The sequence below is a fragment of the Zingiber officinale genome, chromosome 7B, assembly GCF_018446385.1.
Source record: "Zingiber officinale cultivar Zhangliang chromosome 7B, Zo_v1.1, whole genome shotgun sequence".
NCBI lineage: Eukaryota > Viridiplantae > Streptophyta > Magnoliopsida > Zingiberales > Zingiberaceae > Zingiber > Zingiber officinale.
In genome coordinates this window covers 111,373,645-111,400,463 of record NC_055999.1, presented here as the reverse complement: position 1 = coordinate 111,400,463, position 26,819 = coordinate 111,373,645, and the positions used below count along the sequence as shown (strand labels likewise).

The 26,819-nt window shown below is 34.6% G+C and overlaps 3 protein-coding genes across 3 annotated transcripts in view; 2 read left to right on the top strand and 1 right to left on the bottom strand.

Annotated features, from left to right (window-relative positions):
- The window catches only part of LOC122006923 (probable helicase MAGATAMA 3), a 43,441-nt gene extending 33,927 nt beyond the window's left edge, over nt 1-9,514 (top strand). Inside the window, exons 15-21 of the mRNA XM_042562620.1 lie at nt 2,159-2,212; nt 7,935-7,993; nt 8,094-8,178; nt 8,242-8,601; nt 8,677-8,799; nt 8,886-8,972; nt 9,057-9,514. Of these exons, the coding sequence (XP_042418554.1) occupies nt 2,159-2,212; nt 7,935-7,993; nt 8,094-8,178; nt 8,242-8,601; nt 8,677-8,799; nt 8,886-8,972; nt 9,057-9,284 (996 nt within the window). The 3' untranslated portion in view covers nt 9,285-9,514. The remainder of the gene's footprint in view (nt 1-2,158; nt 2,213-7,934; nt 7,994-8,093; nt 8,179-8,241; nt 8,602-8,676; nt 8,800-8,885; nt 8,973-9,056) is intronic.
- A 1,185-nt stretch (nt 9,515-10,699) lies between these two features.
- LOC122006922 (thioredoxin Y, chloroplastic-like) lies at nt 10,700-13,128 on the top strand. Its single transcript, XM_042562619.1, has 5 exons — nt 10,700-10,953; nt 11,730-11,818; nt 12,379-12,556; nt 12,645-12,718; nt 12,824-13,128. Exons 1-4 carry the CDS (start codon nt 10,774-10,776, stop codon nt 12,708-12,710), a joined length of 513 nt encoding a protein of 170 aa, XP_042418553.1. The 5' UTR covers nt 10,700-10,773; the 3' UTR covers nt 12,711-12,718; nt 12,824-13,128.
- Nucleotides 13,129-21,744: 8,616 nt separating this feature from the next.
- On the bottom strand, nt 21,745-23,372 carry LOC122004062 (ethylene-responsive transcription factor ERF110-like). Its single transcript, XM_042559003.1, has 2 exons — nt 23,030-23,372; nt 21,745-22,265 (listed from the first exon to the last, which is right to left on the bottom strand). The coding sequence occupies exons 1-2, from the start codon at nt 23,370-23,372 to the stop codon at nt 21,880-21,882; spliced, it is 729 nt and encodes a 242-aa protein (XP_042414937.1). The 3' UTR covers nt 21,745-21,879.
- Between the last annotated feature and the right edge of the window lie 3,447 nt (nt 23,373-26,819).

Here is a 26,819-nt window from a genome sequence, read left to right as displayed (position 1 = left end):
TTCTACAATAAAAATTTAAATTCTATGATCATTTGGCCTACTTAAATTACTTAAGTTAAGTTGATCACCTACATCTTCATTAAAAAGTTGAAGAAAATACATCTTCCATTGTTATTTTATTTTTCCATCATTTACTACTACCCTATTGCATTTATCTTTAATACATCTTGTTTGCATAAAATCTTTTGTCTTCTTCTCTCTCACTTTAGCTATTCTATAAATATCCTTTTCCTCTTTTTTTAATCTAATTTTTGATATAACCGTTCAAAAATTTCATTATTTGCTTCATTCACTACTTTCTTAGTCTCTTTCTTTGCTATTGTAAATTTTTTAAAGTTTTTCTTGTTTTTACAAATATATAATTTCTTGTAGACTGCTTGATTTTCCTTCACTTACTCATGTACTTTCTCATTCCACCACCAAGATTCCTTACTTGGCGGTGCATGGTCCTTTGACTCAGTACACTTTTGACATTATTTTCAACTTTAATACCATCTTATTTCATGTTGTATTAGAGTCACGTTTGTTTCACTTAATGGTTATAACCTACATTCTCCTTAAATATTTTTTGTTTCATCATCCTTTAACTTTCACCACTTAGTTTAAGAGTCGTTTAAATTTTTTTTCTATTGATACTATGGTTGAGGCATATATTCAACAATACTAACTTATGTTGGGTAGTTAAGCTTTCTTTAGGGATGACCTTGTAATATTTACAAATCTTTCTATCCCTTTTCCTAACCATAAAAAAGTTAATTTGTGATTTATTATTCCCACTTTTGAACATGATTAAGTGTTTCTTAAAAAAACTTATAGTATAAGGTCGTATGCTATCGTAAAATCTAATATAGTTTTCTCTTATTCATTCCAAATTCATAACTCCCATGCACCCTCTCATATTACTTATTTTTCAACATGTCCATTTAGATCGGCTTTTATTAAAATCATTTCATTTTGCGGAATGTTTTATAATAATTCATCTAAGTCGTCCCATAATCTTAATTTGATATCTTCATCTAATTCTACTTGAGGTGCATATATGCTAATTACGTTCATAGTTTCAATATCTTGAGAGCTATAATTCTATCCCCTTTTCTAACTACTGTATCTTCATCTTTTAACGAAACAATACCCATTCCATTTCTTGTTTTACATTTTCCTGTATACCATAATTTAAAATCCGAGTTCTCTATCATCTTTGCCTTCTTGCCTATTCATTTTATTTCTTGTACACATAAAATATTAATTTTTTTCCTAATTGTCGTATCTACTACCTTCATTGCTTTACAATTTCTATGTTCTAAATCTTAGACTATTAGTTTTTCTATAATATTTATTTTTATTCAACTTATGGTGTGAGAATTCTTGCCTATTTAACACTATATCCAAGTTCTCATGGAGATGTAGCGGTCATTGCCGATACGTTATAGTCAGATCTTTGCAACTTGAACTCTGGCATATTTAACCATACACTTGAATTGTGGGGATCTAGCACTCCTTGCCGAAACGTTACAGTCGGATTCTGCAACGTGTTCCTTTCAGGAAACAACCTAGCATTAACACAATAGTTTAATGGATCCATTCATTGAACATTTGACTTAGTTTAACACTGGTTGACAACCTAACGTAACCCTTCTCGTTTATCTGGACTTGGGACCAACCATGACGGGGTAATTCGTCACGGCGGAGTTGGTCAGGAATAGGCAACATTGACGAAAATTTTATTTCATGCTATCTCAAGCACGTGGGTTCTTTGATTTAATGCAAGAATGTCTGGTCTAACATTGGATGCTATGCAGTATTTTCTCTTTTAGAGTGAATTATATGAACAACCCTTACGTTGGAGTTTTCCTTGCACACTCCATTTAAAAAAACAAACTTCCATTTTAGAAAAATTATATGTAACCTTCTGAAAAATGGTAGCCCATCATATTTGTACCTTTGGTGTTTGATTGTTCTCTCGGATCATCTAAGAATAGTTATGATTATTTATAGATTTTTTCTATGCCTTTTTCCTGATTTGCTTCACTCTAACTTTGCCTTATGGAATAATTACAAATATTTTTCTTTGTTTGCTTTTGCAGTATGCAAAAATTTATAAAATAGTAAATTCTATTAGCCCTACTAAAATTATGCTTTCCTGATTTGTTTTTTTCAGGTTGAACCAGCAACTCTTGTTCCATTGGCGCACGGATGCAGACAAGTTTATCTGGTATGTTACTTTGATAGTTTTAACACTTGCCTCTACTCTTAACTATTCAAATTCAGTCTTTTACATACTGATTCAATTCTTCTTTTCAGTAATATAACCTGCATAAACATATGCATTTTAATACATGATTCCAAGGGCCTAGTAATTGTTTCATTGAGGTCCTTTTCTATGATGACTTTTTGTTTATCTTGCTTTATCTGCTGAGGTTGGTATAAATTTCAGTGAATATTGTCCCAAGATCAATCTATTGTGATTGTCTGCAAGGATTAAAATATCATGTTGAACGGTTGAAACAGGCGAAACATCTCGTTTCGTCCATTGATCGACAATGGCATGACCCCGACACCAGGCCTCGTGGCCGCCGCGTAGGGGTCGCGTGACCCCGCATTTGCTACAGAGGGGTTGCGCAACCCCCGCGGCTGTGCCGGAGTCGCACGAACTTGCGATAGTGTTGCAGTCGTGTGACTTTTTTCATGTCGAGTGAGCCGGGTGTTTTTAAAATTAAAACTGAAGTTTATTACTTTAATCAACTCCTAGCTATGATAGGGATAATATAAAGAAACTTTATTAATCCTAATAAAATCATCTAATTAATTATATATTTTATTTATTTCAATTTCAAAAAAATATAAATAAAATTTTTATTTATTTATCTATATTCATATTTATTTCCTTTTTAAAAAGATTATTTTTATATTTTTTATATTTTAAATATTTATGTTAAATATTTTATTTTTTAATTAATATATTATATATTTAAAAAAATACTAAAATTATATCGGCACGGTACGATACCAAAACCGTATCATCCTGATCCATAACCGAAACTCAGTACGGGTCTAGATTTTAAACCTTGATTGCCTGCAATATTTTGTTACTAATCCACAACATTTAAGCCGACCTATCTCCTTTTCGAACTACAAAATTCATTGCTTTATGCTTTATAGTTAAAGTTTCCACTAGATATACATATGCACCATTCTTATCCAAAGGAAGTTGTAACTATAATCATCCTGGCTGATAATTTGGAATTTCTACTCAAACTTTATGATGAGAGGATGTCTACTGGACTCCTATTTTTAGGATCTGTGTAACTAGCAGAGAAGTGATTTCTGATTATTAATATGGTGAAAAAAAAGATCTGTTAAATGTATATTTTTATTTTCTTTAATTAATTGGATTAGAGTTGGTCATTATGTGAAGGGGTCCCATGATCCTTGCTAATATTAGGGTAAAGTTTGGAGAATCATAGCAATCTTGCAACTTTCATTCGTCTACTTTACTTCATTTCTACATCCTCTATTTTCTTCTCTTCTCATCTTCTCTTCGTTCTCTCATATTTTCATTTTCGCCACATAAAAGTATTGTACCATGTTATTCCTTGAATAGTGGTTGATCTTCTATCATCAGATCAAATGATCTGGTATTTTAGTGCTTATGGTCAGGATAATTTTACATTAAGCAATCTAATTGCAATTTGTTTTTGGAATATTATTAGCAAACTTTACACCATGCATAATTGTATGACAAATATACAATGGTGTATCTGGCAGTGAACTACAATGAAGCACAAACCTATTTAGAAAGAACGTTGTTCTCCTAACGCCACCAAAACAATAGGCTACTGGACAAATTGTTGAAATAGATTTTTAGGTTTCTTAGCACGAAGGGATAATCTATTAAGAGAATATACAGGACCAATGTCATTTTAATCTAGAGTACAATTCTTCCTCAGACTCGGCTAATACCCTTTTTGTACCTGTGTCACCATGATGCGAGATGGGTATGGATATGGAAAACTTTGTCCAAGTAGCTGGAGAACAAGAGGAAGAAAAGAGATGGAGGAAGCTTTAGCTACTTCCTGCTGGGCTTTGTAGGTGGCATGTGTCATGCGGATTTTGCTGGTGTATTAATGTGCCTGAGAGGGTGAAGGCAGGGGCTCGTCTAGTGCCGGAGAAAAGGAGTAGCCTAGTGACAAATTAGGGATATAATAATTAATACTATAAACTGTTATCTTATACTATCAAATTATGTAACTTATACTATATGTTACATTATAGCTTATTTCATAAGCTATAACATATTAGTCTAAGTAACATAGGACAACTATTCTTTAATATGACCTACAAACAGTGGTCTGATGGTGATATGTAGAATTGGTGACTTGTCTTTTGCATACTCAACAAATTAGAAATTTCATGTAGTGCTGCTCTACACTGTCAAATTGTGATGTTCTGACCGATTATAATGAATGGGATTCAACTTAAATCATCCAATACATGCTGCGTATCAGTTTTAGCTAATGAATTAAAATCCAAAAATATGCTGAGAATTCACATTGGACCCAGAGAGTGGAGGTGGTGCTATAGAGAGATCAATCTAAATCAAACACAAGGGAGGGTAGGTATAGGGCTTATTTGTGCGTAACACGATTTGTCACACGAGTGCTAAAATGCATGGGTTAGGGAAGAAGATGAGTGGGTACAAAGATTGAGGAAGATGAGCGAATAGAGTTAATTAGTACAAGATTGTGAGGATTAATTAATACAAATTGGTCTTCTGTTGGGATTATTAATATAAATTACAAAAGTTGGGGGAGATTGGTACTATAAGGCATAATTTAAAATTAACTTATCAATCATTCTTAAAGCTTAGATTTTGACTCTTATCATATAGGTAGTAGGATTGAAAGGATCAAAATCAATAAGAAAAAAAATAAAAAATGTGAAAAATAAAATTTTACTTTGTTAATTTACTTATTTATTTTGTGACTAAACACTAGAATACCTTTTTTGCTATAATTCATCGGGAGTGGAATAACAATGTAGACAGTTGCCATATGGTGCGATACTTATTACTTCTATGTTAAAAGAGAAGTAAAATTAAAATCAGCCATGTTTCATCGGTTAGAATTTTGCAGTTAAAGGATTGTTTAGAAGATCAATATAGTAATAGTATTTTATCTAACAGAAATTTTATTATTAAAGCCACCATTTTGTAAAATTTTAAGTTTTAGAGCTACTCACAAAGAACACCTGACGCTCTTCCATTTCAATCATCCGACTTATATTTTATATAAGACATCATTTTCAATCCCTCCATCCCTTTGCAAAAATGATTCTAAATATTTAAAACTCTTAGTTACAATAACTCATCGTCTCATGTTTTAACAATTGTCTCATTACGTCTAATATTATTAAACTTAAATTTCATATATTGTCTTTACTTTTTTAAGTCACCTTTCACTTCTAGCGTTTCTTGCCTAGATTCGAGTTTAACATTTACTCATTCATGTATCTCATGTACCAAGACAATATCATCTGCAAACAACATGTATCGCGATATTGTATCTTGGATGTGCCTAGCATGTGAGTTGGATTGACTCAACTCTGCGTGCATGTGTTGAACAGACAAGATAATGTACATTAGATATATTTGATAGATTAGATAAACTATCGGTCATATTCATCAAAACTATTAGATGAACCAAACGGGTCAAATTTACAATGAATCATTCAACTAGATATAGCATCATTCCATTATTACAATCAACAAATTAAGGGAATGGATCATATTCCCTTTTTCATTTCGTTCCACTGAATACTTTTTCATTCTGATTCCATTCTATTGTATTCTACTGTTCCAATGAACATGGTAGATTCGTGGAGACTTTCTTTATACGTAGTATGCCCCTTCTAATTTTGGACTTCAGAGACATGTTCAATTGTTCATATTCCCCTCACTTTTGTTTTTGTTTAAATTTTGTGTTATAACAAGCCTTTCAACCATATATATGCTGGCTGCATGCGGTCAAATTGTTAAATCACTTCATTACATATGTAGAAGCATTATTTTTCAGAAATTATTTAAAATTGAGATTTCTCTTGTGTATGATGTGCTCCTGCCACTCAACTCCATGGTCATTGTCATGTCCCCCCTCCCCTGCTCTGTGTTTAAATTTTTTGTGCTACATTAAGTTGTTGAAGTCGTGGAAATGACATTGCTACATATTACATATATGTAGAAATACGTGGAGTGCTGCATGCAGCCCTGACCTGATTGTTACTAATACATTATCCAACATGGATTTTGTGTCTATTAATGTTATTTCTGTGAATATTGACTAATAAAAGTTTACCCTACGATCCAGGCTTTTTTTTAATATTATATGTTTATCTGAACAATATAATCAAAGTTTTTAAAATACAAAATGCTACAGAACATGTGATACAGAATTGGTAATCTTTTTTAGAATTGATTAGAACCGAATTCCTCGTCATCCTTTTAGTCTAAACCAGGATCAATTTGTTAGTTTTCATTATCAAGTATGTGACTTGAGATGATTTTATTGCTCTCATAGTTTTTGACTTTTTGTAAATAAATCTCCCGTCAAGTGCCATCAAGTACGACTTATTTTAATTCAAATCTACAAATAACATTCATTCAACTTGTATCGCATTTAGGGGTGGAGAAAATATAAAAAATTCAGGTATATTTCATATACCATACCGATATTTACCGTTTATATTGAAATTTTTGATATCGGTATAAGATTTATGATTTTTCCATATATACTGAAATACTCAATATATTATTTTATTAAATTTAAAAGTTGTATTAGGATTTGGCCATTTAGATGGCACGTACACCAAGGTGGTACTGGATTTTACAAACTAGCATCAAAACCAGCTTAGTGCTGGATTTTTAAAAACCAGCTCCACAAGGTTGGTGCTGGTTTGTACAAACCACCACCGTGAGTGCTGATTTTTAAAATTAGCACTAAGCCACCGAGGTGGTGGTTTTTAAAAATCAGCACCACCTTGGTGCTGAAATTGTTGACTCTAAAGTTCTCATCGATGGATATCTTAAAATTATTAACAGTCCATTATCCTCATTCTGTATCTTCAGATGTTCCCATTCGTTTAGAAAGTGATTTGATTTGACCTAATGCAAATTACAAATATTTCCTTTTATTTATTTTTTTGTATAAGAAATTTTGTTGGATATGAAAAAATTCTTCCTTTTGTAATCAGTACATTAGTTGTCGTTCATAAACTTTATTTTGTAATCAAGACTTTAGTAAAGGCTGTTAATGATTGGTTATGCTTTTTAAAATCTTATTGTTGTCTATTTATTAATGCTTTGTTATTATGAACAGGGGTATTGTGTGACTTCTGAATTGGTTATGTTTATTGGTGTTATAGTGATTTTGGTATACCGAAATTTTCGATATGATCGGTATGCAATTTATACTATACGAAACTTCGATATACTAAAATTTTGGTATACTGAATTTTCAATACAGTATACGGTCTCGTATCGAAAATTCAGTATACCATACCGAACCAACCCTAATCACATTTATCCACACTTCTTTTTTAACCTTTTTAATAATTCATTTGTTTTGCTTTAAATAGGCTTCCTACAATTCTACCCATCATTGATCATTCTATATAGCTCTTGTTGAAATAAAAACTTAACACAAACTACATCAGTTGTCTATTTCAGTTCATGTCGTGTTGATTTCAGAGATTGTCAGTTTAAATAAATAAACTATTTTTGTTTAGGTCAATCAATTCAAGATTAAACTAATACATGACAATATATGCGGGTGCATATGCAATAAAGCCATATAGAGTGCCTTTTGGTTCATTGGTTACAATTTATGTTTAGCTAGTGCATTGTTTGAATGCCATTTTCATTATGGTGCTTTACTTTTTAGGTTGGTGATCCAGTTCAACTTCCAGCTACCGTAATCTCTACCACTGCTGAGCGCTTTGGGTAAATAATTTATTCATTTTAAATTAGTCCCTTGTGTTTTTTTAATTCCTGAAACACTGATATGGATCCTTTATTTTGGCATATCGTTTAATTCTATCAGGTATGGCACAAGTTTGTTTAAGAGATTTCAGGAAGCTGGATTTCCTGTACAGATGCTAAAAATTCAGTACCGCATGCATCCAGAGGTTAGTTTTTTCTTTCTTTGCTGAAAAAAAGCTAGACATCCTAAATATGCCCCTTGGTAACAGATCAGTATCTTTCCCTCAAAAGAATTTTATGGTGGCTCGTTGGAAGATGGTGAGATGGTCAAAAAAGTGCGTCCTTGGTATGCACATCGTTGCTTTGGGCCATTTCACTTCTTCGATATAGATGGAACTGAGAGCCAGCCATTAGGAAGTGGCTCTTGGGTAAATGAAGACGAGATTGAATTTATAGTACTATTGTATCATAAGCTAGCAAACAATCATCCAGAGCTGAGAGCTAGTCCACAAGTGGCTGTCATAACTCCATATAGCTATCAAGTCAAATTTTTGCGTCGACAATTTCGTGCTACATTTGGAGAGCAATCCGATAAAGTGGTCGACATAAACACTGTAGATGGGTTTCAGGTGATGCAATTAAATCACAGGTCTTGCTTAGATTTGATTTTTTTCCCATGTAAATTGAAACTGTTTTGCCATCAGGGCCGTGAAAAAGATATTGCTATATTTTCATGTGTTCGAGCAAATACTAGTAAAGGAATCGGGTTTGTGGCTGATTTCCGGAGAATGAATGTTGGCATAACAAGGGCAAAATCCTCTGTTTTAGTAAGCATTATTTTCACTACCATTCTAGCTTCCATTAAGTTTGCATATAATTTTTTTTAGATGTATAATCCACCTTTATATATCAGGTGGTAGGATCTGCTTCAGCACTGAGCCAAGATAAGCACTGGGGTAATCTAGTGAACAGTGCAAAAGAGAGAAATTGCTACTCTAAGGTTACTTTTCTTGGTTCTTACTCGACAAATTCACTGAAACATTTTGTTTTTAGCATTTCATCAACAGTTGTGTTGTTCTGACAGGTTACGAAGCCATATGCTTCATTCTTTAGTGATGAGAATTTGAAGAAAATGGAAGTAGATCTCATCCAGCAGAAGAGGGACCTGAAGAAGGCCCAGACAATACATGCTGTTCATGATGAAATGGCTAAAGTTGAAAACATCGTTGTCGATAATGATAATGCCGAAGAAAATGCAGAAGATGCACAGGATTGTGGCATGGATGATGGAGGTGGTTTTGGTGAAGATTAATTTCAAGATATATTACAATTTCTAGTTGTCCAAATGTCTTAATTTAAACTACGCAATTATTTATGTAATATGAAAGCATTTCCAATCGTGGCTCGGTTCCAAAATTATAATTATTTTAAAGCTCAAATACTGGTGTGGACATACGTCACATTGCAGATGTGTTTACAAATCATCACATTTTGGCTATTCCTAAGCCATTCAAGTCACATTGCTGATGAGAGTTCCAAACATGAGTATGAGCAGTGATGCATATATACCTCAATCAGCTGTTAGTTGTCATCAACTTTATTCCGATGCTCACTACGTTCAGACGTTATTTATAGTCGGTTTTTATAGATTACGTGAATAAAGATAAATTATAAAATTAATTTATAATCGATTATGAATCTCTTGGGAATTCATCTCTATTTTATTATAATAAATCTATCATTTCTATGTAACTATGTATCCTCATGGGGACATCAAGAGGATCATGAAGGGTATGGAAAATAAAGGATCACCTTAATGAAATATTATTTAGGGATGGAATTTCTAGGGTAGGGGAGCTTAGGTTCAGGAGAACCTTGTGTTTTTAAATGTTTAATCTAAAATGACTTATTAAAACTTGACACAATTATGGTTCATTGTAATGAGGGGATTTTTTAGCAAATGACTTCTTTGATGTTTGCCATGTTTCATGTAAAGGGTTATTATGATAGGATAAAATATTTTTAGTAATTTATTTATCTATATTTTACCGTATGATCGATGATATTAAATTGTTTTTTACTCCCTATGGAATGAGGGGATTTGTTACTATGATACCATAGAAAATATGAAAAAAAGAAAGAAATTTGTATTATAAAATATGATACATAGTTCAATAAAAAATAGTTGGCGAAGGCTTGGATGTTAATTAAAAAAAAAAAATAGAAGGATTGGTTGCTCTCGTACCATATAATAAAATAAAGAATAAAAGAAAATATGAAAAAAATAGGTAATTTTATATTATAAGATATGATACCTGGTGAACACGTATCATTGGGTTATAAAATAATTTACTATACAACTTACTGTCTAATATAATTAATAAAAATCACTCAATTCCTTCCTTATTTGAATGATTTTCAATTCTTTTCAATCCTTTTTAGCGGTTTGAATGTTTAAATATTCTATCATGTCTCTTGGAGTTCAAACTAAAGATTTACATTTTTAAGTTAAATTTTTATAAATTGATTTAATGGAAGTAATTGAATGTTTATTATTTCATATCATATTTTAATTAATTCAAGTTAAACATGGAACCATTTAATATAAAACTAGATTAAATTTTAAATTAAATTAAATTTTTAATATGTTTAATTTCAATGGACAAACGGGTCGGGCTCAAATCCCCGTTAATGGGGTAGTTTCCCCTACCCGAATCCGACGTCGTTAAACCCAACGTTCTCAGACTAAGTTTTGGGGCGGACCCCGAACCTTACCCTACGACCAAAAGCAGAGAGGAGAAATGGCGGTCTCCTCCGCCGCTGCCGCAGCGCTGCCCACCGCCTGCATCCGCCGGTGTCCCGCCTCCCCTCGCCTCTCCGAGCTTCCCTCCTTCCAGTCCCTGCACGTCACATCGCATATTCTTCCCGCAGCGGGTAGCGGGCGACTCGCTGCATTACCGCGACGCCGCCTCCTTCCAAGGGTCATGCGCATATCCCCTTATCAACCCTTTTCTTTCATCTGATTTGGTTGGAGGTTGATGCTCTCCTTTTCGTTTGCTCAAAGAACTAATCTTGGAGAACTTGATGCGTCTCGCTATTTTGCACGGTTTGATGTATCTTGAATTGCCGGGTTGCGGATAAGCATATCTTGTATCTTCTTTACCTAGACATAAGCTTGATGGGAATATATGGCTAAAAAAACATAACAATGCTAATTTCATGCCTACTACTTTGATGTTGGAATCACCTCTGTAAGTTTAGATGAATTGTTGTTTGACTACTTAACTACGTGTTTGGAAGTTTTCAGGAAGCTAAGTATCTGTATGGTGAAAAACCTAATAGAAATGGTTCACTGTTGTCTGTTGTTGCGTTAACAACTTAAATTATCAAGGCTCACTCATTCAGATAATTGAATAGGAAGAACGTCTAGAACTTATTATTCCCTTTTGCGAGTGGCGTGCTAATGATTTTTTTTTTAATGATCTTGACATATATGATATTTTCCTTATAATGCATATGTTGAACACTTGAGTTCCAATCACTTCTTTCTATGCGCTATGATCTTGTTTCATGTCTTGGATTGCTTGAGAAGTAACATTATGTTTATTTTTGTTGAAATCGGCACACATACTATTTTAGTTACTTGGATTTTGTCTTTCTTATTCTGGAATGCATGTATCTTGTTTTCTCTATATCTAAATGCAGTTAGCAAACAAAATGCATTGCAATTGACAACATATATTTCCTCTGGTTACAGATAGGAGCAAAAAAGCAATCTTTCTCTTCCTTTGATGAATTACTGGAGAAATCTGATAAACCTGTCTTGGTTGACTTTTATGCAACATGGTAATACCTTTCTATGGTTTGTAGAACTTATCTTCTTTCTCATTGATGCAATTGTTTTGCAACATGGGGACAAAATCATTTTGCAGAAAGCATCTTCTTTTGCTCACCCAATAGTCCTGAGCTTATGTTTAGTTAATATATTTACCAAGTCTGAGAATATCTCTCTTATATTTGATGGTCCTAGGATGCTAGATTTACGTATTTGTGCAACCAAAGGTTATCTTTGTTCTATATAAAAGGGCAGTCCAGTGTACGAAGCTCTTGTTACTATGGCGTTGTGGGGTCCTAGGGAAGGGTGTATTGTTAGTAGTGTTACCCTGCATTATAAGAGGCTTTTTCCATGACTCAAACCTGTGACTACCAGGTCACGCCGCAACAACTTTACTGTTGTGGTAAGGCTTTCTTTTATCTTTGTTATATATAATGGGTAAAACATGAGAACAATTATGCATCATTTGTATAATTATAGTGATAAAAAAATGGTCTTGAAATGAAGTAGCTTTTGCTGAGGGTCTCCAATTTGTATTAAGATGCTTTGTTTCTTCTGATGGACTTTATAGGTGCGGTCCTTGCCAATTAATGGGTCCTATTCTTGAACAAGTGGGTGAAAAGATGAAAGATAAAATTCAAGTGATTAAGATCAATACAGAAAAATACACTAGCATTGCCAATCACTACCAAATTGAGGCATTGCCAACATTCATTATTTTCAAGGATGGGAAGCCACTTGACCGCTTTGTAAGATATACATACTATCGCTTGCCTTTTATATTTCACTGTTTCTGCCCATGCTGTTAGACTAAGGTACATCTTTTTCAATACCCAGGAAGGAGCTCTGCCTGCTAATCAGCTTATCCAACGCATTGAAGCTGCACTGAAAGTGAATCAGTAGCTTTTCAAGTAAGGTTCTAAGACCAACTTGATCTCCTTGTTTAATGGTGAAACTGTTTGCCTTTCCTTATAAGTTGCTGGATTGTTGATTGTTTTTTCTCCATTATCAAACAGCTCTAAAATTGGTGGTATTTGATAAGTTCTGATTCAGGAGGTTGATAGAGTCACTGCAGCAGTGTAGTTTCAATGCAACAAGATATGAGCTCATGTTGTAGATCCAACAATCCAGTTCATTTAGTAATACTGTGCACTGTTGCATTGGAACTCTCAAGATTTTGAATTTCTTAAAATGAACTGATCTTGGATTTCTTCTGATTCATGAAATTATCACCAACAATCTTGTTATAAGCATTGATGTTATAAAAATAATATTGTCTTATTTTTAATTTATTTGTTTAACAAAAAGATCTTTATTATCATATGAGATTTCATTGTTTGACTTCTTCAAATTATGGGAGTTACCAAAGGGGTTACAAAAAATTATGATGGAATCTTTTAAACCAAGATACTGTAATTAAATATGAAGAATGTTTAATTACATGCCTCTTTAGTAGATACTCTCTTTGATTAAATGCTAATTGAAGTTTGGTTCAAACCTCTGCTTACCAAATTATAGAAGGATTAATATAATTGGTCTTGGCCCCATAAGGTAATAAATCAATAATATTAGTGGCCTAGAATAGAATGCACTTACTATCTTCTCCCTATTTCAAAAGCTATAGTTAGAATCAAAGTATCAGATGATGAATAAGAAAGTCTCCAATAGTTAGGATGTCATCTTTAATTTATGAGAGAAAGAAATAAAAAAGTGAAACAAAAAAATATATTTTGGTTAAAATATCACTATTTTGGTATGGATTTCGTCGAAACATCATTACCTTGGCATTGATTTCTTCGAAATATCATGACTTGCACTCCAAGTTATGCCAGCTCAAAAAAAATTTGTATATCTCTCTAATTTATTTTAATATTACATCAATAGTTCTATTGTACTCTCCTAATCTTGTCTGTGTTATCAATAAGTTTTGATCAAAATTCATTAATGAATCTAAATCTAAATAAGTCAATTTGAGTCAAATTATATAATAAGTTTCTTTCACTCCCTTGAGTCTCATTATACTCAAAAACTCTTGATTCATTATACCAAAAGGTGAAATCTACCATCCAACGAATTCATACGGTCGATTTCACAATCATCTATGAGAAGGTAAATCAAAAAATTATAGTTGAACACTGTAGGAAAAGATTGTTCGTTCGGAAAAACAAAATTTTCTTTATTTTTAACATAGTATTATATTTGGATCTAAACATCTTTAATTTATTATAGGACAATACTAATAGTCTCTAATTTAGTATAGGACAATACTAATAGTTTTCCTACTTCTGCAATCCTAATATTTTAGTCCACGAAAGCTATTGATATTGTGGAAGAGTAAATCAAAAGAGTACAAGTCCAAATATGATATTGTGCCAAAGTCAAAAAAAAAAAAAAAAAAAAAAAAAAAATTAAACAATTATTCTAAATTGATAGGGTCATAAGACTTAGGAGGGTGAAAGAATTTATTAGGTAAAGTTTGGTCTCAAATTGAGTTATCTAGGTCTATCAAGTGAAAACTCATTGATGGCTTAGATGTTTCTAAAATTTTAAAACTTTAGCATGGATAAGAGTGGGACAGGACAAGAAAACTATTGGTGTTATTCTAAGTATATCAGAGATGTCTAGGTAACACTAAACTAAAAGTAAAGAATGTTAAGAGTGAAATGAGCCTATTAGATAAAGTTTGAACATGGTTAGCTCCAGGTATCATACTATGTCAAAAGGAAAGAAAATTAATTTTTTTTGAACAAATTCTCTAAACTGATATGAGCCATGAATCAATAGTTTTTTTCATATAGTAAGAATCAAGGAGTGAAAGGAACTTATCAGATAAAGTTTAATTTGAAATTAATTAATTTAGGTCTATAGTTTTGATCAAAACTCATAACTTACGTGCTTTTAAAATTTTAAAACTTTAGTACAGAATATCAAGAGAATACAAGAATCATATCAAATAAAGTTTGATTTGAAATTAATCATCAATGACACTATCTTAAAAGTCAAGAAGACTGGAATTTTTAAATAATTTTTCTAAACTTACAGGGTTCATGAATCAAGAGTGTTTTTTTTTTTATGATGAGATATAAAAGAGTGAAAAAAAATCTATTGGACTAAATTTTTGAGTTAGCCTTATTGAATATTTTTAGGGTGATTGGTTTGGTCCTACAAATTTTTTTTACTAGTTAGTAGGGTAAATCAGGAAGCGCACGCAGCGGATAACCTAAGAGTCCAACATCCTTTGATTATGACCCTCATTTAGAGAAAAAATTACCACCATAGCTGGTGATCGAATCATAGGTGTCTGAGTGATAATTTGGATGTCCTATCATGATATCATAGCTGTGGGAGCGATATTCCATCTTTGGAGCATCAAGATGATGATGGTTTGATGAAATAATATCAAAATGATGATGTAACGAAACCAACAATAAGATGATGATTCTTTAATAAAAGTAGCACCAAGAGGTGGTGATCCTTTAACTAAAGTAGAACCAAAGTAGTTTTTTAATTTTTAATTTTTCCTTTTTAATTTTGTTTCACTTTCTTTTATTCTCTTGTAATTAACTATAGAAATTTTTTATTTTTTTGCTTTATTAACGTTCTTTTAATTTTTTTATTAAGGTTTCAAAATTAAAAATAAAAAATGGATAAATGTAGAGAACAATGAATATAACGATATAAATTTAGAATAAAAGTGTGCTGTTTAGTGCCATCAATATTTTTTATCGAAAATTTATTGATGTACTTAAAATCTTAATTTTTTTTAATAAACTATATAAATAAATTAAAGAGATTCAGAGTGAATAATATTAACTTGACATAGAGTTTAGATTTTTATAATTGTCAATGATTTTTATATTAGAGCGTTTGATAAAATAACTAAGTTTTTGTTTTGTTTTTTTTTATTATTTATTATTTATTCTTATTTTCTTGTAATTAGATATTAAATAGCAAAAAAAAATAAAAAAAGCATTTTAATTTTTTTTTATTAATCTTCTTTTGTATTTTTAAGATTTTTAATTAAAGTTTTAAAATAAAAAAATTTGAATAGATTTAGGAAATCGATCATCATAAATTTAATGAGTAAATTTTAAAAAAAAATGAGTTTTTTAGGATGCTTTTGTATGAAACTCAATAATTAATTTTTTTTAATCCGGTTCGATTCGTTTGATACTGTTTAAATAATAATATTTTTTTTTACTTTAATTTAAGCCTAAAATAGATAGGAAGTCTTTTAGTAAAAACCAAAAGTACGATGCAACTTTGAGAAATTCAAAAAATGAGTACGCCGTTGAAAAAGAATTGTTTAATTCAATTCGTCTTGGTCCATAAGTTAACAAACCAGTAATATTATTGACTTGACTTACTCGTGTTAACTACTCAAATTTGTGAACTTTGAATAGATTGTACTTAGTATCTTCTCCCTATTTCAAAAGCTATAGTTAGATTTGTTATGATAAAAAAAATCATATATTTTTATAATAATATGGTATTATTCATTTGGATCTAAATCCTTATGACTTTCTTTTTGAGCTTTATTTAAAAGGTCTCATGTTAATGGAGATATCTTATATCATTTTAAACTCATGATCTTTTTATATCTTTTCAATGTAGGACTTTAATTATATCCTTAATAATTCTCCCTTCAAGTGAAGGATTACCATTACTCTTATGGTCGGGGTCTCCAAGTTATTGTGTCTAAAGGATTACATATATCTCCACAATAATATTATATTGTCCACTTTGCACCTAAAACCCTCGTGGCTTTATTTTTAGGCTCTACTTAAAAGATCTTATGCCAAGATATCTTACATTCTTCTAAACCCATAATCTTTTCTGTATCTTTTTAATATGAGACTTTGATTATATCTCTAACAATCATCCCCTCAAACGAAGGACCATCATTACTCTCATGGTATGTGTCTCTCTGTAATCCGGTTACTCTTGATCTCTTTCGAGTCTCTCCGCAAGCATTTGGTCACTCTTGACCTGCTCTGAACCTCTCCGCGAGCATCCAGTCACCCTGATCTACTCCGGACCTTCCTCGAGAGCATCCGGTTACTCTTGACCTACTTCAAACCTCCCTGGGAGCATCCAGTCATCCTGACATGCTCCAAGTCTCCACTCAAGCATCCGATCACCCTGATTTACTCCGGGCCTCCCCGCGAGTATCTGGTTACTTTTAATCTGCTCTAGGCCTCTTCGCGAGCATCCGGTCACTCTTGACCTATTCTGGATCTCCCCGTGAGCATCTAGTCTGTAAGGAACTATAGTGCTAAACATGTCGAAAAGTGCAGCGAAAAAATAAGTTTCTTTTTAGAAGATTCATGCGAATGAAACCATATACTAAATTTTGTTAAAAGGGAGTTACCTTTGTTGCGTAACATATGAACTCCCGGTGGCTAGGATCTCAGAACGATCAAATGTTCACGTCTCTTTCAGTATCCACACGAACAAATCTTCCCCATCGATCCGTCTCACGAACTCAAGAAGTGGAGAAAAAAATAACCAAAGGTTGTGCTAGCAACACTTTGGAGGTTTCGGCCAAGTGAAGAGAGGAGGAGGAAGAAGAGCAAGAATACATCCACTTTATGAAAATGAATCAAAAATCCCTTTTGTACTCATTCATGAAAAATAGCCTTAATGCCAATTGCCTTAATGCATCTAATACATGATCAATTCCAAATTGACCACTCTTTATCCAATGCATGATCAATTCCAAATTGATCACTCCTCTTCCTTCATGAATCCAAATTCATTAATTCACTAAATGAATCTAACTCATTGATCATCAATCTAAATTGACTCAATGAGTCTAATTCAAATTGGACTCAATCTAATAGTTGGATCCAATTGAGTCTAACTCAATGAATTCAATTTGAATTAGACTTAATCAAATGATTCATTATATGAATCCATCTCCATTGACTTATTTTTTGTGTATGACCTAATAGGTTCTTGTAACGTTGGCAATACCTCTAAAACTATTTTAGATACATAAACAATGAGTGACATCTAACAAGGCATCATTGCTACTCAAGTCGCGAGAATGTCGAGATCCGACTTAACCTTTCTGTGTTTATTATCTTGTATGACTTATACTTCTATCCTTGATATCTAGATTGATCAATGAGGCATAGACCGTGTCATCCTCTTATCAATCTTTGTGTTTCTTGATTTCTAAGCAGACACACTCAATCAAATAAACTCAATATCGCATATTGACTCATTTAAGCATGACTATGCATTCTTGTGTCCTACTAATCAAGGGACCTACAAATATCGCTTTCGTCATATGGAAGGGTTAGACCCTATCCACATCATTCACATCCCTCAGCATAACTTATTGCATACCCAGTGATTGACTTTATGGTTCACCCTGTTATAGGTGACATTTATCAATATCAAAGTATACAACTCCTTATGTAGGGAACCGTAGTGACTTTAAGTCTAAAGGACTATTCATATAATAGTCACATGAGAATGTTTATGACACTCATATAACCGAAATATTCTCATGGCGGGTCATTCAGTACACATTCTCTAATATATACCCTTGTGTCAACCTGATATCTCATATCCATGACTTGTGAGATTAAGTCATCCGTTGACCTATATGCTAGTCTCATCGAATTAATATTGTCCATGTATATTAATGCTTGACTAAGAATAGTTAAGAGTAGTGTTCTATATATCCACAACATCCCACTATCAATTCAACTAATTGATATGATGTAGACTAGAACCTACTACCCTAAGATATTATTATACTTATTCATTCAGCACTGAATTAAAGTAAATATAATAATCAACTTTGTCTTTTATTAATAAGTGAAATATGATACAAAAAGTGTCCTTTTCAATTATCTCATAATTGGTACCAGGATTAATACTAACATAGTCATAACCTGCTAAGAACCTCCCCATAAATTCGTTCAAGGTTACTTCACATGACATCTGGTCTGGAACATGACTCTGATACCACTTGTTGGGATCAAAAGGAATTTACATATCTCCACAATGGTATGATATTTTCTACTTTAGGCTCAAACCCTCATAGTTTTATTTTTAGGCTCTTTACTCAAAAGGTTTTATGCCAATAGAGATATCTTACATCTTTTTAAACCCATGATTTTTTTCATATCTTTCTAATATGGGACTTTAATTGTATCCCTAACACCCGTAAGCATCCGATCACTCTTGACCTACTTCGGGTCTCCCCGCGAGTATCCGATCATTCTTGACCTGCTCCGAGCCTCCCCGCGAATATCCAGTCACACCTGACCTGTTTCAGGTCTCATGCAACTTCGTTCAAGGCCGCTCCACATGGTATCTGGTCTATACCATAGTTTTGATACTATTTGTTGTGATAAAAAAGAATGCACATATCTCCACAATAACATGATATTATCCACTTTAGATATAAGCTCTTATGACTTCTTTTTTTTTTTTGTCCCCAGGGCGTAGCACAGCTGGGGGCGCATAGTTTCGTGGTCGAAAGGTCTAGGGTTCGATCCTCGGGGTGTCATTGCCTGGGGTTAGCGTCCCGGCTATGCGCTTTCAGCTGTGTACCTGTATTTACCTCCCTCCATATCCGTGGGACCGGCTCTAGGGGGGCCGCTGATGTGGCGGTTCCATATTTTTCTTATGACTTTATTTTTGAGTTTTATCTAAAAAGTCTCATGTCAATGGAGATATCTTATATCCTTTTAAATCCATGATTTTTTTCATATCTTTTCAATATAGGACTTTAATTATATCCCAACCATAATTAAATTATCAGGTAATGAATAAGAACTATTAGCCTATGTCCATTTGGACGATGAATTTGGATATAGTAGATCAAGACGAATTGGTAGTTTAGATAAACACATACTTTGGAATTAGTGAGCTTGAATTCTTATTCGAGAATTGTAGAATGATTGGCTTTCATTAATTAGTCGAACCTATTTAATCACTCATTTGGTCAATGTCATTGCGTTAGGTGTAATTATAGTGTTCCACTAATTTACAATGTGCATAGAGCAATTGATTAGATTGACATGATCTTATTAGACCATATGATTGTTTAATACCACTACTTGTAAGGTTCTTTGTAAGAAAAATATAATTGGTTTAATCTAATTAGCTAATTCAATTTTTTTAATTAGATGATCTAAATATTCTAGATTTGTGGGAATGGAAGAAACTTATATAAGTAAGCTATGAATTTGTATCCATAGGATAGCACCATTAGAAGCTAATTAATTACCTTCTGTGTGATTTTCCTTGTACCTTGACCTTGATATATCATCTTGATGATGAAATATTAAGAGTATATATAATGCAAAACCTAATGATATAGCCTTTACCCATGATCTTTAATTAAATACATGATCGATGATAATATTTCTGAATTATTTATAGTTTATGACTCATGGTTATAAACTCAAGGTAATTTAGTGTATATCAAAATGAAACTTGATATTATGTTTAAACTTGTATCACCTTTATTTGAATTGATAATTCCATAATAACTTATATGATTGATCAATTTTGTTTCTTCGTATTGCGACATGATATATTTTCTATATGAGTTGTGAAATGTGAGGATCACTAAATTCAGTGTGTGAACTCGTAGCACACTATGATAGGTGCTACGCCAGTGATTGATTTGAAATCATCTATGATAAGGAAAGAAATTAATTTATTTTTTAAAAATATATAAAATATTTAAAATTATTGCATTTGTAATAAATAAAAATAAATTACAAATACTAAAGATTAATTTGTAATAAATTAAAGATTTAATTTTGTTATTTGCTAATTAATTTTTGTATTTTGATAGTAAATAGGAAATAATTGTAATAAGATTAATCTATTTTTGTATTTAAAATATTTTCATATTTATTGTTATGTGAGTCAAATTTATAAAAGAAGTTCAGAGTCCTTTATAATATTTCAAATTTTCTTTTTCCATAGAGTTTTTTTTTTAATTAAGTGAGGTTATTTTGTTTTTTTTTGTTTTTGTTTTTGCTCTATCAATTTCGTTTCATTGTTACTTGTCAATAATGTATGCTTATTTATGATCATAATATTCTCTGCATCTATTTTTTTTCTGATATTTATCTAATTATTGAAACAAATCTTAGATGTTTCCAAAACTCAAATATTATTATTTTAATCTTAAAGAGATTGGATTAAAAAAATATTTTTTAATATTTAAAATATTGTCAAAGCACTTGACCAAGAAAAAAAAACATTATCAAAGCATGCATGATTAAAAAAAATTGTATGAGCAACCAATTGGATTAGGTGATTTCCTACAAATAACCATAATTTAACATTATAAATAAGAAAGCTGGTTGGCCTTGAAAATGGTCAAAATATGATCATTATTGTCTTTCTTTATTTTTTTTTAAAAAAAATTAGTTGGCACTGTATTCAGTTTACCCCAATTAATTTTAGAGATGATCGACATGGACTCACAAAAGTTTCCACCGACCAATCCAGAAACTACGAAGGTGCACGGCCTTCCTTTGACATTATTATTTCGTGGCCTACCTAACAAAAAGGACATTATTGGATTTTGCCATGCTCTTACGTATCAATTTATGTTGTTTTTTTTTTATTTATTGACCCAAATTAATGTTCTTAAAAATTTCAAAGAGGGGATTAGATAACCACATATATTGTCGTATTGAGGAGTATATATAATAAAATAAATGCTCGATTTGATAATTACCAAAGTACCAAACAATATTTAAAAGCAGTCTCTTAAGATTTTGGCTTCGACCCATGACAAAGTCATTCTTCGTTTACCAGAGGAAGCCAATTTGGCATCGTCCCGCTGATGCAGAGAACCTGGCGTTTCCATCGACTGCCAACTTTCTCCACCCATCGGATCGGAGGAGTCCAAATCAAACTCCAACACGAAATACTAAAATACATTTCATGCTTAAAAAAAATCACTGTCAAATCGTACGTAATTGCTACTGCCCATGCAGCGACGACGAGCTAGCCAGTCACAATTGTAGCAACAAACATGATGCGGACAAGTAGACGCGCGGCCACGACAATTTAAAAACAGAGGTCAAAGTTGCGAGGAGGAAGACGGTGGCGTTTGTGTCGACGAATGAGATGACGACGGTGGTGGCGATGGCATCCTCCTGCGCGCAGGAGGTGCATCCGGAAGAGCAGAGCGCATCATCGGCGGCAGCCGAGGGAGGAGTCGCGCGTCCTCGGGGAAGTTGAGCTTGGCCTTGCTGCCCCTGAAGCGGAGGGCAGCCGCGTCGTATGCTCGGGCCGCAGCCTCCGCCGTCTCGAAGGTGCCCAGCCACACGCGCGCCGCCTTCTGGGGGTCTCTTATTTCCGCCGCCCATTTACCCCACGGTCGCTGCCGCACTCCTCTATACTTCCTTCGCTCTGCTATCTCTATCGTCGGAGATGGGATCATACTACTTCCTCTGCCAGCTGGTGCTGTTGTGGTAATACAAATTAATAACAGATATACTATTCAAAAATTTTACTTTAAAATTTTGATAAGATAATTAAAAAATCTTTACATCAGCTATCATATTCATTTTTTAAATCATATATTTATTAACTATAATTCTCTAAATTTAGAAAATAAAATTCATTCACTAAATTTTATAAGAAAGAAAGAAAGAAGAAGTATAGAAACTGATATATGGTATATTGAAAACTAAATATCTAAATTTAATATTTTTTTTAAACTATATATTTAGAATAGAAAATGCCCAAATTAAACCCCAAATGCCCCTTTAACCTCCCTTTACTCCCTATTCAAATACCCTATTCTTTTGCGTATATTAACTATCTATTTCTTAAATTACATTTATTAACTATCCATTTACTAAATTATACATTTATTAAATGTATTTCTGTAAATTTAGGGAATAAAATTCCTAAATTTTATAAATAAAGAAAGAAGAAATATAGAAATTGATATATGATATATTGAAAATTGAATATCTAAATTTAATAGAATAATTTTTTTACTCTAAATCATATATTTTGAATAGAAAATCCCCAAATTAAACCCCAAATGCCCCTTTAAGGCTTTAACCTTCCTTTACTCCCTATTCAATTACCCTATTCTTTTGCGCACTACGAGTTTTAACTTTTAAAAAATAATTTAGTTTAACTTGAAAAATATATATTGATTTTTTTAAAAAAAAAAAATGTTTCGAGGACATTCTGAAAATCATTCATTAAATTACCTCCTCCTGCTGGTGGCCAGCCGAGTTGATCGCCGACCGTTCGATGATATTTCGGAGTCGAGCCGCCCTCCGGCGCTGGCTCCCTTTTCCGTCCGGCGACACTCTCAGGCGGGAGCGCCGAACCGCTCGAGTACGCGACCTGCTGGTCTCCGGAAACGACATGACTCAGCGCGGACACCATCGCCGACAGCTCGCGCTCGCTCCTGCTCTCTTCTGCGAACAGCTGGGCGGTCACCGGCGGCAGAAGCGACGAAGAAGCGGCGGCGCTCGCCGGGATATTCTGGGCGAGTAGCCAATCGAGCTCGTCGACGTCTAGGTCATCCCGAAGAAGGCTGCTGTCCATGGTGCGGAGGAGGAGAGGATCGATTCAATTCAACAATTCATTAGATCAGAAGAAGAAATGGAGGATTATATAGCGGTGGAAGTCGTCGAATATACACAAATTAAAATAATAATTATAGATTTTCAAACTTGTACAAACGCCGCCGCTGGCTCCATCAAACAAACACACTCCGACTTATTTATTTAGTTTTTTAATAATTCAGACGCCGAGGTTTTACCGATTGATTAGACGGTCAAGACCTCCTGATTCGCCTAGCTAGCTAGCTAGCAAGCTACTTTCCGACATAATTTATTACTTGGATGGAATGAACAGTGCGAGCTTCTGCGTGCTAGATTTTGTGGATTCGGCAGATGTTTTTTGTGCCATCGTTAAATTGAAACGTTTTGCATTTAGAACACTGGCATGTTTGGTAGCTAGCCAAGAGGTGGTGGTACACGGACGTCAACAACGTTGGTACGCCGGCCGTTGAAGTTTATATAAAGCCAATTGAGTTGATGTCGGGTGCATGAAACAGACGAAGCCACGTAGAGGGTTTATGCATGCACATCGGGAATTGTGTCGATTAGTCTGGGCGCCACGTGTATCATGTTATATCCGGAAGAAATTGTCGTTCCAATGCATTAATTTGACTGAGGGTTTCGCAGTTATCAGGGTTTCTGAAGATTTTTCGGGGACAGATTCACAGGGCGCAGGGGTGAATGCAGACCTCTTTTATCAATTTCTCTACGAAGAGGTGTCTTAGGGTGTAGTATAGAGGGTAGAAGTCAATCCTTGAGATATCGCTGCCTGTGTATTTTAATTTACGTCTTTTATATATCCGTGAAATCAACTCTAAGACGGCTGATACGACGCTTCCAATTTATTTCTCTGAGAAGAAGCTCTGGGCTGGATTGAATTGCTCCCCGCTTAATAGAATTGTTAAATTTATTAATGCCTGTGAGGCCGACCATATAGACTCCGGAGGTCATACCTTTTACCGAATCTATCTGAAAAGAAAAACAAAGAAGTACAAATAAATAAAATTAGAATGATAAATGAAAAAAAAGTATAGGATGACACTAGAGAATTTATAAAACATAAAAATATTTAAGTATGAAAACTTATCAATTTAGGCATGATTTCGAGTTAGCCGAGTTAGAAAAGGTCGGAGTTTATTATGTGCCAGCATGTTACCATCTTACATTATATATATATATTTTATCGAATTTTAAATATTTATTGAATGGTTTTTTTTCATTATTTATGAAATTATTAAATTAATTTACTAATAATAATATCTAATTCATAGATGCGCTGGACATTTAGAGGCCATGGTGAAAGGCCTAACCACTGAAGCAGTGTTAGAGAGCGTGCTATCAATAGTGAGATAGAGGTAGTTGGTCTACGAGTACGGCGCGAGCCTGTGCTCGAACATCTCGTGCAGGACCTCAATCTATAGCTTCTTGCCTTAGGCGATGACATAAGTCATGGGATATGTCGGCATGGAGGACACGTCGATCTGGTCGTTACAGCAGAGGGCGACTGATACGGTGCATTGTCGTGAGGTCAGTAAGATGATGTGGTTAGGAGTCAAGACTTCAGAATGGTCAGAAGTCAAGCTTAATTATGTGGAGGTCAGAAGTCCAGCCTCTGTGGCTGGTCAGAAGTCAAGCTTCCGTGGTTGGTCAGAAGTCCAGCCTTCGTGGCTGGTTAGAAGTCAAGATTCCGTGGTTGGTCAGAAATCCAGCCTCCGTGACTGGTCAGAAGTCAAGCTTACGTGGGGGTCAGAAGTCCAACCTCCGTGGCTGGTCAGAAGTCAAGCTTACGTGGAGGTCAGAAGTCCAGCCTCCGTGGCCAAGGTCAAAGTCTCAGCTGACAGAGCGGTCAAAGGATAGGATTATAAGTCAGACAATAGCCAGCCTCGATAGCGATCAAGAACTGGGCCCACGGGCCAGGCACAGTTGAGGACTGAGCCCACAGACCAGGTAAAGGTTAGGAAAGGAAGGCCTCTGGCGCAGAACAGGCCTGGCGTGCAGGTCGGAACATACATGGCATGGATAATAGCGGACAAAAGCAGGTCGGGATACAGACCTGGCGTACAGGTAGGAACGTACAAGCCATAGATAACAGCAGAGGCAGGTCAGGATACAGACCTGGCGTACAGGTCGGAACGTACAAGCCATGAATACAGCAAAGGCAGGTCAGGATACAGACCTGACGTATAGGTCGGAACGTACAGGCCATGGATAATAGCGGACAGAGGCAGGTCAGGATACAAACCTGGCGTACAGGTCGGAATGTACAAGCCATGGATAACAACAGAGGCAGGTCAGGATACAAACCTGGCGTACAGGTTGGAACGTACATGCCATGGATAACAGTGGACAGAAGCAAGTCGGGATACAGACCTGACGTACAGGTCGGAACGTACAGGCCATGGATAATAGAGGACAGAAGTAGGTCGGGATACAGACCTGGGCGTGTAGGTCGGAACGGACAAGCCATGGATAACAGTAGAGGTAGGTCAGGGTACTAACCTAGCGTACAGGTCGGAACGTACAAGCCGTGGATAACAACAGAGGCAGGTCAAGGTACAGACCTGGCGTACAGGTTGGAACGTACAGGCCATGGATAACAGCGGACAGAAGCAGGTCGGGATACAGACCTAACGTACAATTCGGAACGTACAAGCCATGGATAACAGCAGAGGCAGGTCGGAACGTACAGGTCATGGATAACACCGGACAGAAGCAGGTCGGCATACAGACCTGGCGTACAGGTCGGAACGTACAAGCCATGGATACCAGCAGAGGCAGGTCGAGACGTACGAGCCATGGATAACAATAGAGGCAGGTTAGGATACAGACCTGGCGTACAGGTCAGAACGTACAAGTCATGGATAACAGCAGAGGCAGGTCGGGATACATGCCTGGCGTACAGGTCGGGACATACGAACCATGGATAACAGCATACAGAAGCAGGTCAGAGTACAGATCGCGGAATGCAGACCGAGCATCCAGGCACTACAGGACAAACAAGCTAGGGAATCGTAACTGCTTGTCAGAGAATAATCAGTGTGTCAGGAAATATGCTAACAGTCGGGGCTCATTACTCCTTTGGTTATGTCGCCAGCCTATGAGGCGGTGCCGCGTGTCATTCACCGCCAGACAAAGCTTGATAGTCGACATTCTCTGACATCTGCCAGACCCCAGAAACATCCTTTGCAGTATAAAAAGGGATGCGTTGTCCCTTATGCAGGTACGCTCACTCGTCATTTCTCACTAGTCTTTACTTTTCGTCCTTTCTATGTGTTTTCTGGGGAAAAAGTACTTGACTTGAGCATCGGAGAGCCTGACCCGGGGACTTTTTTCCTGGTTTCTGGTCTCTAACGACTGGTGGGCTCGTTTGAGTGTGCGCAGGGCTCTAGCGTCATCTTCCCGGTCATCATCCTTCGTCATCCGCCCGTGT

Coding starts and splice junctions, on each gene's coding strand:
- LOC122006922 (XM_042562619.1), top strand. CDS start 10,774: ATGGCGGTCTCCTCCGCCGCTGCCGCAGCGCTGCCCACCGCCTGCATC. Junction 10,954..11,729: donor GACGCCGCCTCCTTCCAAGG/GTCATGCGCATA, acceptor CTCTGGTTACAG/ATAGGAGCAAAAAAGCAATC. Junction 11,819..12,378: donor GTTGACTTTTATGCAACATG/GTAATACCTTTC, acceptor TGGACTTTATAG/GTGCGGTCCTTGCCAATTAA.
- LOC122004062 (XM_042559003.1), bottom strand. CDS start 23,372: ATGGACAGCAGCCTTCTTCGGGATGACCTAGACGTCGACGAGCTCGAT. Junction 22,266..23,029: donor CTGGCCACCAGCAGGAGGAG/GTAATTTAATGA, acceptor TTACCACAACAG/CACCAGCTGGCAGAGGAAGT.